The following is a 20,786-nucleotide window of genomic DNA, read 5'->3' as shown; positions in this document are numbered from 1 at the left end:
ACCATTGCTTTAGATAGATGTTTCTAAACTTCCTAATAGATTCGGAGTGCCATGACATGACTCCCAAGGCAAACTCCCTTCCTTCCTTCCTTCTCCCTCCCTCTCTCCTTCTCCTCCTTCTTTCTTCCCAAAGGATCAGAGCTTTGAACATGGATACAAAATCCAACACTCCAAGGAAAAGATGTAGGAGACCAAAGCCCAGGGAAGTAATAGCTGCACAACACTGAGGCACATTGAAGACAACCTGGGAGAAAACAGGTGCGAACACCAGGGTCTCAATACTAACATTGCCTCTGGAAACAAAATTTCAGGAAAGCCTCAAAAGCCTGTTCCTCCTGCCTTCCCAGCCTTAACACCAGCCTCTTTCTTCAGCAATGTTTCAAATTCTCTCTGATAGAATCAGGCCACTCATCACTGCTCCAGGAAATGATTGCTGGCCCCAGCCCAAGCCCTGCCTCCCCAGCCTTAGCTGGGCCCTCACAGCCCTCGTTCACCTGCTACTCTCCATGTCCTAGATTATTCCCAGCCACTGTTCTGGAGCTATCTCACAGACGTACTCCCTGTCATCCTTCCAGGGAATAAGGATGCCCAGGGGATGGGGATAATATGCAGATACAAAGTGGGCCCCAAGGCGAACCACACCTGAACCTGCTGGGAGAAAATTAATCTCAAAGCAATGGCTCAGAGTTGGGAGAGGCAGGAGGCTGTGGAATAGGGCTCAGAACTTCCTTCTGGGGAGCAAGGCCACAGCAAGGCTAGAGCAGCTACAGCTGAGTGGAGAGAAATGGTGAAGAGTTAGCAGGGGCATAGATGGGAGACGGGAAGCCTGGCAGACCACCAGACTGTCACCTGCGTTCCCACCCACACGGACTGCTGGAGGCCGATCCGCACTGACTGCTTGAGGAGAGGAGAGGAAGAGGAAGGCCCTGTTGCCCAGAAGCCTGGCCCTGAGCAGCCCCATCTCATCAAGCCCAGCTGGGGAAGCCAGAGGTCTCAACCCTTCCCAGCTTTGCTGATGAGATATGGAACAAGGGCATCGCCAAGAATTTCTGCTTTGCACTCTTTCAAAGGGGCTTGTCAGAGCCTAAGCTTATCATAGGGATCCTCTTGAAGGAAGAAACCAGCCCCACCCAGCCCTGCCCCCGCTCCTCCCCACAGCTCCTTTGGTCATTAACCACACACACCAAACCGCACTCACTCACACACACACACAACTAGAAGAACCAGTCAGGGAAGAGGTGTGTAAGTGCGCAGACACTGAGGATTTCTCTCCACAGAATCCTAAGCCTCTTGACCGTGCCCTGGCTAGGGCGCAGGGTCTGTAGCTTCTCTCTCAAAACCTGTCCTGGTTCCAACCAGCTGCTTCTGCTGGTGCTCAGCCTCTTCCCCTCCTTCACGCAGCGGAGAGGGCCAGGATAAAGGTCCAACACATCCCTTCTCCCCTCCAACACACAGTAAGTACATCAGATGTGGAGCTCTAAGGAGCCAACTGTTACCCACCCTCCAAGCCTGGACACCCTTCTCCAACTGCCCAGGCTACAGCCTTGGTGTTGTTAGGTACCCTTTGTGCCTTCCTACTTTCCAGCCTGGGGACAAATGAGAGAAGAGGGAGAGAGCAGAAGCTCCAAAAGCTTTGCAGTCAGGCTGACCGGCCCTATCCCCAGCTCCCATCCCGCTCAAGTTCCTGGAAACTCTCCCTCAGCCCCAACTAGCTGCTGGGAGTGGGAATCTCTGTAGGAATGCAGTCCAGGCTCCCTGGTCAGGCGCCGAGGCCACTCCACATAACTCCCTAATAAGCTGCTTCCTTCAGTGCATTTTTAAGTGTCAGCCTCAGAATGCAAACGATTATAAGGCTTTGTGGGACAGCAACATCTTCCAGGGGCAGATGTCAAATTGGACAGGCGAGAATTAACAGCCTAGGAAGCAGCAAGGCAGTAACTTTATTTTTGAACCCCTCTAATGCAAATTAGCAGGACAAACCTCAGCCTGTCTCGGAATATCCCACCCCAGGTCCCCAGGCGTCATGCCTGATGTGGGCGGGAGGCCAACAAATTCCCCCATGGCTCCTCGTTCAAGTCCACTGCTCATAGAGAAGACATGTTCATTTCTGGGCCAACTAAACCTCAACCTCTAACCGACCAGCAACTCCAATCCAATCAACTGGTCCCCAAGATGGAGATTTAACACGGGAGCTCCCTGTCCCCAACAAGCCCATGATCACACACCCAAAACAAAGCTTTGTCTGTCCCTGTGAAAGCAAAGCAGCATAAGAGTTGATTAATCCAAACAGAACCAAAAATGACCTGAAGCTCACAGAGCACAGGCTGGGCCAAGAACAGAAGAGAGGGCTCCTGGAAAGTCCAGGGAACTGTTCAATCCCAGGCAAAAGTGAAACTGACATTCATAGTGCAGCAACGAGGGCCCCCGTGAAGCCTCTGGGGGATCCAAATTCTTGGACCAGGGAAAGAGAAAGGGACAGATCAACCAGAATCTAAGAGAAAGAGATATTCTCTCTTAGATTTCCCTCTAGCCTCCCTAGTCTAGAAATTTAGCCAGTGCTATTGTGGGGGATACAAAGGAAGAAGCTGTGTCCAAGGCAGTGAACTAATTACAGATGCTGAACAGCCCTACCCCACCACCCCCAAGGCTCAAGCCAAACCCAGGTGCCTGGGTCACTCCCTGCCCTCCTTCCAATACCCTCGCGAGTACTACTCCTGTACTCTGCACAATGCTCCAAATCCAGAAGCTAGGTGAGCAGCGAGGGATCACGCCCCCACTGCAGCCTCCTCCCATCCCAGCCCTTTCCCCTAGCTCTAGCTCATCTGTTCAGGAAGGAGCCATGCTGCTCCGGTATTTCCTTCCCTCCTCCTGCAGCATCCCAAAATGGTAAAGACTCCTCTACTGAGTCTGGAGACTGAGGCCCACACACCCTTGCCTCCCTTCTCTCTAATCTGACCAAAGAAGGCCCAGAGAACAGCTCTGTTGCCCAGGACAGTGCCCCCCAAATTCTCACCTCCCCCCGCCCCACCAGACACAGTCCCCAAACAAGGCTAAATAGGGTTGGGATCATGGAACTCTGGACAGGGAGAAATGGTTAAACCTTCTCTTTCTCTTAGTTCAATTCAGTTGACACAAAAACATCCATCTCCTCTCCTGAAATCCCTGGTCAGCCCGGTCAGGCTGCAAAGCCTCCTCAGAGAAGAGGAGCACAGCGTGGGCAGAGCCCGCTGGGCTGGGGGAGGGGGCTAAGAATTCGAGTCTCCTCTGCCCATTGCAGCTGCTGCACTGGGTTCTCCCAAGGGCCCCAGGCAGCAAGAACACATTCCGATTTCTTCTCAGCTAGAGGAAACAGGAATGTACCCTGCAACGAGAGCGGGGAGGAAGATGGGGTTGTGCCTCTGATCCCCACAGCTCTTGACCTCAACTCTGGGGACCATGTGTACAAAGCTTTTTCCCAGTGTTAAGGGAAAAGGCCTCCCTCCCCAAACCGTTTTGCTATTCTAGGGATCCCACTCCCACAGTCTTCCGGTTATGACCTAATTTTGGATGGCTGTATACTATGCACTCCATTCCTGGGGAAGCAGTGCCTAAGTGGATCCAAGCAGTGCTCTGCTATTTTTCCAGAAACGCCAGCCCAGAGAGTTGTAAGGAGAAAACAATGAAACTGGTGGCTCAGATCAAATGAGGGAATAGATGACCTCCTCTTCTGAAGATTCCCCAGTCTTAGGAGAATCTGGAAGGTTCTCCACTAGGGCCACTTCCCTCTCTAATGTGTTATCTAAGCCTCTGGTCTCCAGCCTCAAGTCCTAACACAGAGATGAGACAGAGCCGGAGATGAGAGAGGAGGGATTAAGTGCACAGCACACTGCTTCTCTTCTCTTGAGTGATCTACACTCACACACAGCACATTACTTGAACGGAACTGAAGTATCCGCTGAAGAGAACGAGGCCAGAATTAGAATGAAAGCCCAAAATGAACCCAACCCACCCCACTCTGTTGGTTTTTCATTGACCCTGGAATACAGGTTTGCCAACACCAAGTCTTCCCAGTTGTTGAAGGACAATTCTCCATGGCACTTTATATTTCTGACTTTTGAGCTAGAGGAATGAAACCATCCAGACTACCATTTCAAAGATGTATAGCAAACTACCTCAGAAGACAGAGGGTGTCTTCCCGGAGGGTAGAGGCAGATTTGTTTCCTGACCAGAATAAAGATAATGTCTCTTTGTGGGGCAAAGTTTGGGGATGTTTGCTAGCCACCCCCTGAAAAGACTGGGGTTTCTTAAGCTTGGAGATCCTCAGCTGGGACACAGACCCACTGTGCATACAGCCTCTACCTGGACCTCCTCCACACTGCTTCATGGGACCTGGGAGCAAGGGGGACCCACATGGACACGGAGCTCATGCCTCCTGTGTGCCGTGAGCAATAAAGTCCTTTGTCTCCCAAGAGTCTTGTGTCTTGTGTCAGCATCTATGAAACTGGGGAGGGCTAGACTTGTTTGCAAGCAGAGTAAAGTCTCAGATGCTTTCTCGACACCATTTGCTTTAAAGGAAAGTAGGAGACAGATATTAAGGACCAGACACTTTGCTAGGTACTTTGATAAACATTTTATCTCAATGAATTCTAACAATAATCCCTTGAAGTTTTATTACTATTATCATTATTATTGTTAAAATCACAACATCATCATCACCACCTTGTGAGAAGACAGAGGTCTAAGAAAAGTGATTTGCCTAAAGACACACCACTAAGGAAGGACACACAGCTAAGGAAGATTTCTGAAAATTAAAAAAAAAAAAAAAAAAAAAAAGGATGATGTGGTTTTCCCCTTTTTGTGGTCCCAGAAACCCTTTGGGTTTCAGTTCATTCAAGGTCAGGCTTTAATTTCTCAGCTGCTCAGTCTTTGCTAAGCTGCTTCCTCTGGTGCCCATTTTCTTGAGAAGTTCCAGAAGCTGGGCCAACTCTGCCCCTGGTAAATGAAGTAGAATCTAAGGTGTCCCTCCTGTTCCTGCCCTACAGCTCCCAGAGACGAGCCAGCCCACCCCCTCTGCCAGAGCTTACCCACAATATCTTCATAGGCGTTCTCTTCTAAAGTGCTTTTGGATCCAAACTTGGGTTGGCTCTCAGTACCATTCTCAGTGGGAGAAGAGGGGTACAGGGACTGGAGACTGGATGCATCCTCAAACTCAAAGGATTTTCTGTGGATAACAGAGCATGAGTCATTCCAGCAAAACTAGGTTCCGACTGCCTTGTTGGGGAAATGGCCATGGGCAAGAGCAAAGACCAGACGTCCTCCTCACCAACAGCTACCAAGCAATGTATCAAGATGGGTCAAAACTTACCATTCAAAGGAGGAGAAAAGGGTCTGCAAGGCTCCAGACGGGGTTCCTGCAAATAATCCCTGTAACAGCTCCCACAGCTAGGATGGGGGCTGTGTGTCAGATGCCGTTATCAAATGCCTTGCAGGTGAATATCATTAATCTTCATAACACTGCTACAAGCTATTGTGCCATTTTATGAATGTGGAGGTGGAGGCTCAGGGGGACGAAATGACAAGAGGCAGGACTCACGGAGGCTGTCTGGCTCCAGGGTCTAAGCTTTTGACCTGGGCCTCCAAGTCCTGGAGTATATCATCCTTGAGGACCACAATAATGGAGTCCCTGTTCTGCCTCTGGAGACTCCATCACACCTGCATCCTAACAAAGGCTCCTTATCTGAACATGGGGCAAGGGCTCAACAGTGGGTGGGGGGTACCCAGGGCTGTTTGGGGGTCAGGGAAGCAGTTGGGGTGGTAGGTGGGTTGTTGGTAGAGGAAAGGCTGAGACTTCAAAAAAACAAAAAAAAAAAAAAAACAAAAAAACACCATACTGCTTCTGAGGTGGAACTAGAAGGCCAATTTGCAGTCAGAAGCTACTTCCAAGACCCAGTTTCCCTTCAGCTAGTAATCTCCTTTGCACACTGCAAATAGCCATTTGCAGAATTCCAAAACCACAGCTTGTCAGCTCCTCAGACAGCTTAGGCCCACAGTACTCTCTCCTCCTCTCCTTCATTATCTAAGATGTGACCCCAGCTGCATTCTCTCTCTCTCTCCAAGGCAGGTCCCAGCAAACTCCTGGGGAGGGGGAGAAAGGAAAGGCACTAACTGAAGACCTCCTCCCACCCATGAACACTTCCCTCTTCTTTTGGGTACCATTAGACATCTCAGCCTTTTTTTCTTGTTTAATGAAAAACTCCTGAGAGTCTTGGGGTGCAAGTCAAGGACTACAAGTGTCCTAAAAGCCACATTCTGTTCTCAGCTTGCCTAGCTACTCTGGAGTGCCTGACACAGCTGAACACTCTGGAACGGCAGTCTTCTTCCTTCTTCTCTGTGACACAGGCAACAGCCTCTTTGGCACTTACTTTTCAGGCTCTTGTGAGGGGTTTGCCTTTTCTACTTGTCTTTTAAATGCCAGGGTCTCTCAGAGTCCCGTCTTTAGGATTCTCTCACTCTGTACTTTCTGGGGGCCAAATACTGATGGCCATCACTCTATCTATTCCTACCATGATGGCTCCCAAATCTGTCTCTGACCCAGACTTCTCACCCAGTTAAATATGCAATGGTTGAGTGCAGAGGTTTGTGAACGTGGGCCCACGGAAACTGGTGGTCTGAGATCAAGCTCTCGTGGATATACATACAGTGGGGTCAACATCTTTTGCAGGTAGTTCTCAAGTCAGCAAATAAGACACAAATTGTGTTCTGCCACGTTACCCCTGAAAATCCCTCAGGAAGGCACCACACTGAAGACCAAACACTGACTTGAATTAAGACTAATAGAGTCAATTTCTCCACAGATTTTTTTAAACAGATTTCTTTTTCTTTGCTTGAATACCCAAAGAAATATTTGGCTTGCATTTTTTAAAAATAAAAAGGTGTATTAAATATAAGAATCATACCAGACACAATAGAAACAAACTCACCTGCTCTGCGAGGGAATGTGCTCGCTATGTGAACAGGCAAATAAAACAGGCTATGCTTTTTGAGTGGTCTTTTTTTTTCCTCCCAAGAGCACAGATTTTTAAATTTGCGAGGTTACTTCTTATGTGAAGTGACCCTTCTGTATATGGGGTGTGTGTGTGTGTGTGTGTGTATGTATTACGTATAAATGTATTATGTGTGGGAGTATGTGTAAAACCTCCAGGCTGACATACTCTCCCGCACCCCCCTTTCCCACCTAGCTAACTGCAAATTTTTCGCTCTTCTAAATTTAGCTCAGCAACTCCCTCTATAAGGAGGCTTCACTCACTCCCCAGCCTGATTTAGCTGCCTCTTCCTTTGGGTCTCTATAGCGCCCTACTCTGACAGGGAGAACACAGAAGAGCATCTAGCATTTATCTGTCCATCTATCTCCTGTACCACATCAAGAATGGAAGGACCCCATCTTATCTGACCCTGTGTGCCCTTAACCAGTTCAGGGTTTAGTGCATGGCAGGCTCTGGGTGGTGTTTATAGAAATGGATAAATAAGAACAAAGCAAACACTCTTGGTAGGCTGTTAAAGACTTAAGAGCCAGGGAGCATGCTGAGGTGAGCCAAAACGTAGGATTACCCTTAGCCAAGGGCTCTTCTGGCCCATGGATCTGAAACTTTCTGATGTCCTCCTCTCACCAACAGTTACCTTTATGAGCAAGGCTATGTGGGATGCAGCCTGAAGTGTGTGGTCCAATGGAAGAATAACAAGAACTGAAATGAACCTGAGGGGCGCCTGGGTGGCTCAGTGGGTTAAAGCCTCTGCCTTTGGCTCAGGTCATGATCTCAGGGTCCTGGGATCGAGCCCCACATCGGGCTCTCTGCTCAGCAGGGAGCCTGCTTCCCTCTCTCTCTGCCTGCCCCTCTGCCTACTTGTGATCTCTCTCTGTCAAATAAATAAAATCTTAAAAAAAAAAAAAAAAGTCATGGCTGCAGTGTGGCTTCCTGACTGTCTTGAAATGAACCTGAATGCCATCGGACTTTGCTTTAGAAGAGAAAGGCAAAGAGGGAGAGGGGGACAGGACTTCCCAAGGAGGCAGGCTTCCAGCCTACCCCAATTCAGAAAATAAGATGCTATTAACCTTCCTGAACCCCAGCACCTCAAGCTCCTGGTCACATTAAGATGGCCCAGGTAGTCCAGGGCCAGGAATGCCCAGACTGCCAGGAAGACACTGAAAGTGTCAGGACAGGTCATTCTTGGGCACGGCCAAGAAGCCAGGAAAGTGTTTTTCAACTCCTTTGTCCTTCAGTCTCCCCTTTCAGGATCCAAGGATCCCCTCTCCCTATAGGCCCAGAGTCCCTAAATGGCCAGGAAGCCCCAGGAAAGAGAAAATCACCTTAAAAGTGCCAATACTCCCGTGTTAAGGACAACATGCAGTATTCAAATGATGCTTTCCTCAAAGAAGTAAGTTTCTAGCGCTGGCGTTTCAGGTGGTCATGAGGCTAAGATCCTACCGCTAGTCTTCAAGGGACTGCCCATTTTATCCACAAGGAAGGTGGCCCTACCCCTCCCACAGGCACCAAGGAAGTTCTGACAGGGCTCAAGACACAGCCCAACTCTCCCCCAAAGTCCAAATCTAGCCCACATCTTCAGCAGGCAACATTTGGAAGAACCACTTTCGCCCACCCTCCACCCCCGCCCCCCTCACATTTATGGATCCTTATCCCAGCAAGAGCAGAGCAAATTCCTTTCCACCTAACTCCTGTTACCACCTGACGATGATTCACTGCTCCAGGACCAAGGAAGGACTACTGACTGTGACCCACAATTACAGTCTGTTTTTGAAACTTCCATCGAAAAGAAAGTCACTGTGCCCAGCCGTTAAAGACACTGGAACAGCAATTGTTACCTGCTCTGGGATTTGCGGTGACCACGCATGTCCTTCTTGGGTCTCCGGGTGACTGGTGGGGCGGGGGTAGAGGGCAGGGGGGGTGGAGCAGCAGGTGTGGGCGAAGGAGGTAGACCATTGCTTGGCTTACTCTTGGGGTTCTTGTCAGCCTCATATTCAAAGGTGCGCTTGGGTTTGGGAACAGGGTTCACAGCGGGATCAGGGGAGCTCTTTGATGGTAGCAGCTGGGAGCTCGGGCTATTTCCAGGGGTCCCTGGCTTAGTGGAGTCACTGCCTTCCCTCTCCAGGGGTGGGCCTGCCTCCCCCCCAATTCCAGCCACTCCTCCTGCCCGGCTGCCAGTGCTCACACTCGTGCTCCCTGTCGGTTCCTCCAATGTGCCCAAGGTCCCAGTCTTCCTTCTCCCTCGGTCTACACTATAGCAGCTGCTGGGGAGCTGGGGGAGTCCCCGGCCTGGCTGCTCCTTCAGGGCCTGTTCAATTTTCTGGATCCGACTCAGCACTGCTGAGCTCTCTCTCCTGCTGCCATGCCCCCTGAGGAAGGTGCTGGGCTCACTCCGGCCTGCCCGTCTCTCCGGCCGATAGAAAGAGTCCCGGACAGGGAGCGCCTCTCCCTCCTCCTCGGTCTCAGGGTAGGAGCACTCTGAGAAGGTCCTGCTCATCCTCCGGAGGCCCTTGAAATCGAAGGCTTTTTCTGAGCTGCAGGGGGATGGCGCCACGCTGGGACAGCCCTCACTGAGCGCCCACTCGCCCCCAGAGCCCTCCCGCTTCTCCCCGCACACGCTCATCCTGGGCGAAGCCTCTCGGCGCCCCTCCCATGCTGAAATCTTCTCTCGGATGCCCAAGCTGTGGGCACGGCTGCCAGTGCGGTTCAAAAAGAAGCTCCGTGGGCCAGCTGTTGGCCCTAAGGACGGGGTGCTCTGGGCAAGAGGGAGGCAAGCAGCTACTCCCTCTACATCCTGGCCTTCCCCTTGGACGTTCTCCTTCTGGTACTCTCTCTTGCACACTGAAGGGCTTCGGTCTGAATAACTGAAGTTGGTGGCCTTGAGGGGACAGACGGGTGGTGAAGTGCCTGGGGAGGGAGCTTGAGGATTTGGGGGTGAAAGATCACGGGGGTGCCAGTCCTTGAGGAGCAGCCGGGAGCTGGAGCGGCTCGGGTACCTGCAGGCTGACGTTTCACTATCACTGAGCGGGTAGATGGGACTCCTTGGTGGGGAGAGAACTGGAGGTGGAGAGACAGACTGAGACCTAAAAGCAACAAAAACAAAAACAGAAAAAGGAAAAGAAGAGAAAATGGCAGTGAGTGGCCTGACAACGAGAGGCATGGCATTTCATTTTTGGAGCGCTCAGTATCTCTTTCCTGCAGGGCACCCAAGCCCGAAGTGCTCTTTTCAAGTATACCTGGCAAAGCCGTCCTCAAGGAAAGGAGCGCTGCTTATCCACAGCAGGCCAAACTCAAGGGGTCTCTCTATCCAGTTCGATCCCAGAGGCCCTGAGTGCCGTCTGGAATAGAGGCCAGCTCTAGGTCAGGGGAGAGGATCCCAAGAAGCTACATAGGCCTCCAGAGAACCCTAAGGCCAGGGCCATGCTGTAGAAATGTTTAGCCATCAGCCCTCTGAAGAGAAAGCACAGATCTGTAACACTGGCCAAGCTCCGTAGTATAAATATTCCCACCATGGCTGATTTCAACCTACCAACATGGACCAGCTGAACGTGGCACCAGGAAGAAATGCTGGTGCTCGGTTCTCAGGAGAGCATCTCCTGCATGCTGCTTCCTGAAGTACCCCAAGTATACCCCCGAGCCCTTCGCTCTGTCTCCTTAATAAACCCATCTCCTGAGACTTCTGTTACCAGCACAGCATGCTGCCCCTCGGCAGAATTCAGATCCCTGAAGGTCTCAGAAGCATCAGCAGGGTCCCTCCAGAAAGGGTCCTCTCTGCGCCGTTAACAAGGATGCTGGTGGGGAGGGGAGGCCAACTCCTCAGCGGTAGCACCGCTTCAGACAAGCACCTGCTGCTCCTCAGCATTAAATCCACTGGTAGCTCTTAGCCAATAGGGGGAAGAGTTCTAACTAACTGGTTTTACACATATTAGTAAACTCATTTAGTCTTCACAAAAACCCTACACAATTATTATTGTTTATTATTATCTCCACTTTACAAGGGAAAACCACAGAGGCACAGGGAAACTAAATATCTCAGCCAAGGTCCCTCAGCTGGTGAGGCGGGAAGCCAGGACAGGAAGCTATAGAACACTACGCTGCCCCGCTCAAGAGGAAGCAGTGGCCTCTGCCATCTTTGTGAACTGCCAAGGCTCCCAGACACAACGCAGCAGAAACCCTCAGGGCACCACGCACAGCCCTGTCTCAAACATAGCATTTCTAAGTATCAGGGACGTCTTCCCCCTCGAGACCTCTAGACCTCTTCCCTACCAGTCCGTGATTTCTTCCAGGTGGAAGGACACGTCCTCAGTATCTGGAAGGTGCTCAGTGAATGGAGGACAAATAAAGGAAAAGGTAAAGGTGAGCTTAATGACGAGAACCTGAGCAGGCTTTTCTTTCAGTACACTTTTCTAGTTGTCTGTTAGGGTAATCACTGTCAACTTTTGGCCCTCTTCTCAAACAGTTTTAGTTCAAAGACAGCAGGCATCTTCTTTTAGTTCAAAGACAGCCAATGCCGCATGCTAGGAAGGCCCACCTGACCCGCAGGCATGGCCCTTAAAGCTGGACAGGGAGCCTCATAGGCTCCAGAGGGCCATGCCATCCACAGGAAGGCAGCCAGCTGCCCTCGAGCCAGCCTGCTGTCACTGCTTGCTCACACACAGAAAACCGGAGGTTGGGTGAGTCAGGGATTGGCCAACAATTCCCTGTTGGGTCATAGCCTCTGGCTGCCCCCGATCGACAGGAAACCTCAACATGCTTAAGTTGTTTTTAAAAGGGCAAGTCAAACAAGAGCCATCCCACGTGTACATGGGCACAGATGAGAGAAATGCAGTGCCCAGCCAAGCCAATGACCAAAGAGAGTCGGCACAGCAAGGACGTGTGAAAAGAATAAGCCTCAGCATTCCCCGGGGTAGGCAGCAGCAGGGCAATGCGCCAGGCTTGAGCCTTGGGAGCTCCCAACCTACTCACAGTCGAGGGAGGCCTTAAGTCCCTCATTTATTTCACAGAACCGTGGATGCCAAAGGTCATCATCGGTCCAGCCCTGTACGCCAGCGGTGTCTGGACTCCACAAAGGACTCTATGTTTCTATTATTCTCATTTGGATGTGGGAGAAGATGACTTTAATAGAAAACAACCTGAACATGTGTTTATTCCTTCAACAAATACTTAATGAGCACCTACTATCCCCCAGGCCCTGTTCTAGGTGCCGGGCATAAGAATAAATGAGACAAAAATTCATGTCCTCATGAAGCTTAAACTCTAGTGGGAGAGGACAGGCATCTAACGACACTCAGAATCTCTCAGGAAGCCTCCTGAATGTGCCTCATCTCTCCTCACTTTTTGATATATGCTCCCCTAGGGATGAGTTTCCTCAATTCAAGGTAAGGTATTCACCAGGCCCTGAAGCCACTGTGTTTATGGGGTGGGTGGGGAGGTGTGGACAGCATGGCTCCACATGAAAAGAAATATGGTAAGGATCTCTGGTCTGTCCAACTCCAGCATGGTTTTAGAACATGACTCCCTAATTTCCCTTAGTAGTTCCAGCATGGAAAAACGTCCACAAGGTAAGAAATTCTCTCAAACCCTAAATACCTAGCCTGCCTTTTTTTTCTTTTTTATGAGAGTTTTTTTTTTTTTTAATTTGACACAAAGAGAAAGAGAGAGCACAAGCAGGGGGAGCAGCAGAGGGAGAGGGAGAAGCAGGCTCCCTGCTGAGCAAGGAGCCCAAAGTGGGACTCGATCCCAGAACCCTGGGATCATGACCTGAGCCGAAAGCAGACACTTAACTGCCTGAATCACCCAGGTGCCCAAAAACCTAGCCTGCTTTAACTAAAGTTTAGTTTCTCTCCTCTCAGGAAGGATCAGATAGAGAAGAGACTGGCCCTTCCCTTTAAAGGTGCTGGTCTTCGTGTCACTGTTGTTTGGGGCAGAGCTACAGGGGCTCCTTGCACAGCCTCCCCACACAGGCCAGGCCCAGTGTGTTCTAGCAGCTCGGGATGGGAGAAGGGGCCTGCCCACGCTGACGTGGAGCCTAGTCATCCCCAGGTTCAGCCCAGAGAAGGCAGCACTCACTCACTCCAAGGTCCTAGGGATAAATTCGTAAACAAGAGAGATAAGGCCTTGCCCTCATGAGATTTCACTTGACAGAACTACTCATTGCTATGTCTCCAAGGTTCTGCTTCTACCTTTTTAGGCATTTACTATAAGCAAAGCCACTCACTCGCTCTGAGCTTCCAGTTTCAACTCCTTAAAACTGTTCTGACAATATCACAGGGCTGTCATAATGGGCAAATGAGACTATGGATGTGAACTGATATCATACACTGTAACTCACTATGACTGTTAATTATCATTAGTATTAAGTTTTTCACCAGGTTATGCTAGGCCAGTTGTTCTCAACAGAGGGTAAGAACATTATAAAGCCTTAGGGTTCATGTTTCAGAGTAGCTACTAATGAGTTATGTGAGCAAATAACTTGAGCAAATAACTTATGTCTTTAAATCTTAGTGTCCTGATCTGTAAAATGGAGGTTAAAAGAACACACATCTCAGGGGGTTACTGTAAGGAATAGAGACAACACACATCAAGTGTTGAACTCAGTGGCTAACACATAGTACTCAGTCTTAGCTTGATAATTACTAAACTAACAAGGGGCTTGCTATTCTGAATAATCACTTGGCAAACTTTTTCAAAGAGCTTACCTTTGTCCTTGGATTCTAAACATCTGGAGTGAAAGAGGAAGAGAGTAAATTTAAACTGGCCATAAATCCTTTGCAGCTCATGCTATCAAAAGGTGGATTCTATTTTTCTGCCCCTTAAAACTAGGTTGACCTTGTGATTTGCTTTGACCAACAAAATGGAGTAGAAATTTTTCTTATTAACATATAATGTATTATTAGCCCCAGGGGTACAGGTCTGTGAATCACCAGGTTTACACACTTCACAGCACTCACCATAGCACATACCCTCCCCAATGTCCACAACCCAACCATCCTCTCCCTCCCCCACTCCCACCCGGCACCCCTCAGTTTGTTTTGTGAGATTAAGAGTCTGTTATGGTTTGTCTCCCTCCCGACCCCATCTAGTTTCATTTACTCTTTTCCTACCCTTCAAACCCCCCATGTTGCATCTCCACTTCCTCATATCAGGGAGATCATATGATAGTTGTCTTTCTCCGATTAACTTATTTCGCTAAGCAGAATGGAGTAGAAATTAAGCTGAGTCCCGAACGTGAGGCCTCAGGAGGCCTTGCAGAATCCGCCTTCGCGTACCTGGAATGCTACCCTGAGACTGTCATATTAGGAAGCCAAGCTGGTCTTTCAGAGAATGAGAGGCCATGTGGAGCGCAACCGAGGTCCCCGAAGCCAATAGCCAGCCCCATCGTGAATCTGGCACATGAGAGAGGTCATGGGGACTCAACCAAACTTGGCTACATGAAAGACTCCAGGGCAAACCAGAAGAGGGACTGCCCAGTAAATGCACAGAGACGTGAGAAGTAATAATATGTTCTAATAGCAAAATGATGCAGGGAGGAAAGGTCAGCTGCGTGTATAATTGATCTGCCCTATCCCAGTGCAGAACCACTGCCCTGAACCTTCCTTCCCCACGCCTCTCTCCTCCACTTCCCCAAAGAGCGGCTTCCATGGTCTTGTTGTTTCGATCTCATTCTCTCTCCTACTAGGAGCTCTGGCCTGAGAATCTCCTCAGGGCACTCCCTGCAAATGGAGCTAGTTCTGTAATCCCAATAATAGAATAAGCTTCCATCAGTCTTTGCCCCAAGTGGAAGGAGGGCTCAGGAACAACCTGTTAACCCAGAAAACAAGGAGGCTTGAGGACTGGCGATGAGGATGCATGGTTCTTTGTGGCAGTGTTCCCATGGCAGGTGGCATGTCCTGGGCATAGATGGGAGGGGGTGCTCCCTCCCTCACAGACGCCAGTCTCCTCTAGCTATTTTCCAGTTCCTCAAATGCAGGCTGGCAGTGAAAGCAAGGTAACTCTCCCTCTCTTGGACAATGGGAAACTGTAGCTACATGAGTGGTGGTGCCTTGATCCAAATATATACCAGGAGCTATTTTAGGCATCAAGGATCAGCAGAGATTAAATTAGATGAAGTCTCTTGATAGGTTATAGTCTGGTGGAGGGAAGCAATGTGGCTTTATTTGTTTAGAGCAAACAGACAATAAACAAACCAGCACTGACAGATGGATATGGAGCCAATGAAGAAGAATAAAAAAGGCTAAAGGGAGAGAGAGAGTCACAGTGAGGGAGATCAGGGAAGGCCCCTCTGCTGGGGACAATGTGAATATAGTCTTAAGGAAGTAAACAATGAGTTTATGCAGGGGAGAAATGTTGTAGGCAAAAGGAGCAACGGTGCAAAGGCTTGAGGCAACTACCTACCTACTGTATTCTGGGCTCAGCAAAAAGCCCAACGTGGACAGAGTGGAGTGAGGAGAGCAGAAGCCTGGAGCTTAGTCAGAGATGCATCAGAACACCCTATGGATCAATAGTAACACTTGGGCTTTTACTCTGAGACAGAAAGGAAGCTCTTGAAAGGGTGTTATAGCAGAAAAATGATACGCTCTGACTTCACAGCAGAGAATGAAGTGCAGGGATGCAAGCGTGGCAACAAGGAGATCACCTAAAGGACACTGCAATAAACCAAGCAAGAGATTATTATGGCTTGGATTAGAATGGGAGCAGAAGAGAACAATCTATTTTGAGAGCTATACCAAGAGGATTTGCTGATGAATTGGATAAAAGGTATGAGAGACAAAGAGAAGTCAAGGATGATGTCAAGGTTTTTGGCCTGAGCACCTGGTAGAATGGAGTTAGAGTTATAAACCTCATCTAGGAATCATCAGCAGTATATGGATATTAAAACTATATGACTAAGTATGGCTAGTATCAAAAAGACAAGAAATAACAAGCATTGGCAAGCGTATGGAGAAAAGGGAACCCTTGTGCACTTTTGGTGGGAATGTAAATTGGTGAAACTACTAGGGAAACAGTATGGAGGTTCCTCAAAAGATTAAAAATAGAAATACCATCTGATGTAGTAATTCTACTACCGGGTATTTGCCCAATGAAAATGAAAGCAATAATACAAAAGGAAATATGCACTCCTATGTTTATTGCAGCATTATTCACAATAGCCAAACTATGGAAGCAACCTAAGCGTTCAACAGTAGATGAATGGCTAGCCAAAGATATGATACACACACACACACACACACACACACATATATACATACAATGAAATGTTACTCGGCCATAAAAAAGAATGAGATCTTGTCATTTGCGATGATACGGATGAACTAAAGGGCCTTATGTTAAATGAAATAAGACAGAGAAAAACAAATACCCTATGATTACACTTATATGTGGAATCTAAAAACAAAAAAATAAACAAACAAACAAACCCAAACAGACCCTTACCCTTAAACACAGAGAACAAACTGATAGCTACCAAAAGGGAAGGAGGTGGGGGGATGGGCAAAACAGGTGAAGGGGATTAGGAGGTACAAATGTCCAGCTATAAAAAAAATAAGTCACAGAGATGAAAAGTACAGCATAGGGACTATAGTCAATAATATTGTGATAACACTGTAGGGTTACTCACTGTGGTGAGCATTGCATAGTGTATAGAATTGTCAAATCACTATGTTGTACACCTGAAACTGACATAACATGTTTGTCAACCATACTTCAATAATAAAAGACAGAAAACTATATGACTATAAGAGCTCATCTAGGGAGTCAGTAGCTACAGAAACCCAAGGCCTGAACTGGAGCACTCCAGTGTTTCAAAGTCATGTAGAGGGAGGAAGAACCGGTGAAGAAGATTGACCGAGAAGAGCATGTAATAAGGAAGGAAGAAAATCATGAAGACTGATGTACTGGAGACCTCCAAAAAACGGAGTGATCAACTGAGTCAAATTTGCTAACAATCGAGTAAGAGGAAGACAGAAACAGCTGATTATTAGATTTAGCAATACAGAGGATGCTATGATCTTGAGAAAAGAGATTTTGGAGAGGTAGGAAGGAAAGCCTGACTGGAAGGAATTCAAGAAAATGGAATGAGAAGTGGAGACAAAAAGTGCGGGCATCTCTTTCAAAGGGTTTTACTAAAAGCAGAAGAAGGAAATGAAGACGTGTGTAGAAGAGAACGAATGTAGTGTAATAGAAGCATTTTGTTGACTAGCTTGAGCTGGGAGATATGATGCAGTATGCTTGAATGATTTGAATGATGACTGGAATGATCCACGACAGAGAAAAGCTGCCAATGCAGGATAAGAGACAGCAAACTCGGAATAATATCCTTAAACAAGCAGTAAAGGGGATGGGGATACCATGCCCATCTAGAAGGGTTGGCCTCAGACAGCAGAACCACTTTTGTTCTCATTCCCACCCACCTGGGCTGAATGTCTTCTCACATGGTCTCATTCCTATGCTGCTCTATGCTTCCATCAGTGGCTTTTACTGCCTCATGTTTTCCAGTGCATTCCATAGAGGAGAGAAAAGGTCCAGATTTGTTCTTTGCTTCCTACTCCTTCAAGCATCTGTACCGAGCTCCTTCCCGAAACACACTGATGTACTTAATGACTGAGTCCTATCAATTCTATAACCTTCACATCTCTCGGATAATGCCCCAGTTCCTCCTCATCTCCTCTGTTATTACTACCCTTGGTTCAGATCTGATCTTTCACCAGGACTCTTAAAATGATCTAATTTCTCTCTCTGCCTTCAATCTTAACCTAGTTCTAGTCAGTCCTCTCATCTTCTGACATCTTTCTAAAATGCAAACGCTTCATGCTTGAAACTCCCCACTATCCAAATTCACTGGCATGGATGACAAGGTCCCTCATGATCTGATTCCTATTTTCACTTTGTCATCTGCCTTTTCCTACATACAATCCCAAAACCACTTGCATCAAACTTCTCGCCTTTCATGCCTCTAGGCCTTCACATATTGTTTGCTTTGCCTAGGATGCTGGCTTGTTCACGTACATATCTCTGTGGCTTCACTCTGGAATCCCTCTTGACCCTACCCCCTTCATCTAGGTGGAGATGGCCAAGTTTTTATGCCTCCACTGCACCTGGAAAAATGTCTGTTATGGTACTTGTAACATGTTATTGGACTACACTGTTTCCTCACCTGTACCCCTTACTAGATAGATGATGAGTGGACCTAGTTGAAGGTGGTGATGGTGTCTTATTAATCTTGATATCCCTTACTCTTTGCATTGCACCTAGAATTTAGTGGGACTTAATATTTATATTGAATGACTGAATGAGGAAATAAAAGATAAATAGTTAAAACCTAGGTTTCTTTATGCCTACCTAGGATATTAGTCACAGACTTCCCTGTTTCCCCCTCTTTGTCACATGTGACCTGAAGAACAACACAAAAAGTTACATAAAGCACTTAGTGAAGACCATAAAGCACTTAGTGAAGACCAGCACGGCTGTAAAGCACTCTCCCATAAAGGCAAAAATCATATACCAGACCAAGAGTCTAAAGACCCAGATTTCCTCTGGTCCTGATTCCCTCACTTTCTGGATGTGCTCATGGAAAAGTCATCTAAATTCTCTGACCTCCAATTCTTTATCCATGGAACAGTAAAAACACTTGCTCTGAGTATCCTTACATATTAGCTGTGTGGCTTAAAATGATGTACATTTAAAAAGTGCTTGAACACAATACCTCCAGGAAGGTAAAAGAAATATAAAAATAAATACAGCACAGCTAAAAGACACCTAAGCCTGGGCTCTGATCATCTTTTGCTCTTTATTCTAAAACCTCAGGCCTGTCCCTGGGGAGGCAGACACTGTGAAACTGGGCACTCATGTCACCGCCTTGTCAGCAGGCAGCCAGATCTGCTGCTCAGCACAGGCATGGATGCCAACATTGCAGCATGTGACTGGCCAAAAGCAACATTTACAGGAGAGGGAGTAAGATAAACAGATAAAAGGAGAAAGAAAGAAGAAAGGCTGGGGAGAAATTTAAAGGAAACAGAGGAGCATAAACACTCAGACAAATATGTAAGACAACTGAATAGGAAAGAATATGAACTAAGGGTATAGAAAGACAAATCTACAGAAAAAACATGTGCAGTATATGTATACATAGACAGAAGGTGGGAGTTAAAATGCAAACTATGTGCCCTTCCCTCTGGTATTGTTTCCTAAGAACACAACCCAACCCTTCGCTTAGCGATCTGAGCCATTCTCGAGGAACACAGTGTTAAGCATTCATGCCGAGGGATGCCCCATATATTGCCAAGTGCACCCAAGAGCTCTCTGGGAGGGAAGCCTATCTTTAGTCCTTGATGACAAGAGGTTTTGAACTCATCATGTTCTGCTGTCAGGGCTTCTGGGGTTGTCGGTGTCAGGAAGAGGACCAAGTTGGGGCCAGCTGGAGAAGGTTCCTGTGAGTCCAGGAAATAGCCCCGGAGGTAACAAGATGGACTGTGGATGTCATGAAGCAAGCCTTGATCTGAAGATTAAGGTTATATGGAGCCCAGCTTCCAGTATGCTTAGTCTCTACTAAACAGGTGTCTGGCCTGCTCCCCAGTGAAACAGTCTTGGAGTTGGCCATTCACCAATACAGGGCTGTTCAATGAAGGTGAGCCCTTGTTGACTCAGTGGACATCAGCATCCGCCCACCACACAGTGACTGCCTCAACTCTGGAGATGATGTGCTCACTGTATTCCCTCAAGGCCATACTCTGAGGCATCCGAGGAGGAGAAAGGAGAGGAAGGCTTTGTGAGTCCCATTAGCAAGCCCTGGCGCCTGCCCCCCAGGCCAAAGCAGGAGCTCAGCTCAGTAACTCCCACTGACATCCCACTCTGGGATGGTCCTGATAAAAAGCCAAAGGACAGGGTGACACAAGTTTGCCTTCCTGTTCCCAAAGCAACCTCATCTCAAAAGACTGGAAGCCCTCAACAGGGTCCAGGATGCCTCATCCTCCAAGGAACTACATATGGGTCACCATCTACAGAGACTCTTGAGGTCAGCCATAGCTTGTCAGAGTAAGTAGAATGGTAGGTAGGGTCAGAGCAGAAACTAAGTCACCTTTTCACTTCCAAAAGTACACCTAAGAATCTACCAAAGCCCTATCTGTCTACCAACTGATTTCTAGGGAAGCACAAAGAGGATCAGGAACTCCAAATCCTCTAAATAGTAGCTGCAATGAACACAGAGTATTAATAAGACAGAAGCCATCCCTGAGGCAGGTAAAAAATGATGCCTTACAGGAATATCCCCAAAACCCTAGTCTAGTAAAAATGGGACTGCTTTACAAAGCAGAACCAGGTATTGTGCAAAGCCAACAGGGAGAGAAATGTAGCTCCAGGAAACCATACTAAAGATACTTACAATAGTTTTAAAACATGATCCCTTAATTCTTTGACATGTCTCCTATAAAAAGCACTCCTTCCCTTGAATCTGGGTTCTACAACTGTTTGACCAATAGAATATAACTGAAATAAATCGGCGCCAATTTTCAGGCCCAAGCTTCAAGAAACCAGCAGCTTCTACTTCCTATCTCCCATCCTGTGAGGAAGCCCAGGCCACGTAAAGAAGGTACATATAGGTGTTCTAATAGACCTAGCTGAGGTTCCAGAAATAGCCAACATTAACCCCCAGACATGAGGCAAGACACCTCTAGGTGTCACCTGCCCCTAGTCAATGAGTCACCCTACGTCTTGAAGTCCTTCCAGCCAAGGTGCCCGACATCATGGAGCAGGGACCAGCCATCACTGCAGTGT

General features: G+C 47.9%; 1 protein-coding gene across 2 annotated transcripts in view; it reads right to left on the bottom strand.

Annotated features, from left to right (window-relative positions):
* The window catches only part of LOC111159414 (suppression of tumorigenicity 5), a 120,021-nt gene that overhangs the window by 25,021 nt on the left and 74,214 nt on the right, over positions 1–20,786 (bottom strand). Inside the window, exons 4-5 of one of the 2 annotated variants that reach the window (XM_022521858.1) lie at positions 8,858–10,102; positions 5,064–5,200 (exon numbers count right to left, since the gene is read on the bottom strand). In XM_022521858.1, coding sequence (XP_022377566.1) covers positions 5,064–5,200; positions 8,858–10,102 — 1,382 coding nt within the window. The remainder of the gene's footprint in view (positions 1–5,063; positions 5,201–8,857; positions 10,103–20,786) is intronic. The other variant, XM_022521859.1, reaches the window with a different exon arrangement.

This window comes from Enhydra lutris, unplaced genomic scaffold (assembly GCF_002288905.1).
Source record: "Enhydra lutris kenyoni isolate GAN:26980312 unplaced genomic scaffold, ASM228890v2 scaffoldscaffold68, whole genome shotgun sequence".
Lineage (NCBI taxonomy): Eukaryota > Metazoa > Chordata > Mammalia > Carnivora > Mustelidae > Enhydra > Enhydra lutris.
This window is presented reverse-complemented; position numbering and strand designations above follow the sequence as displayed.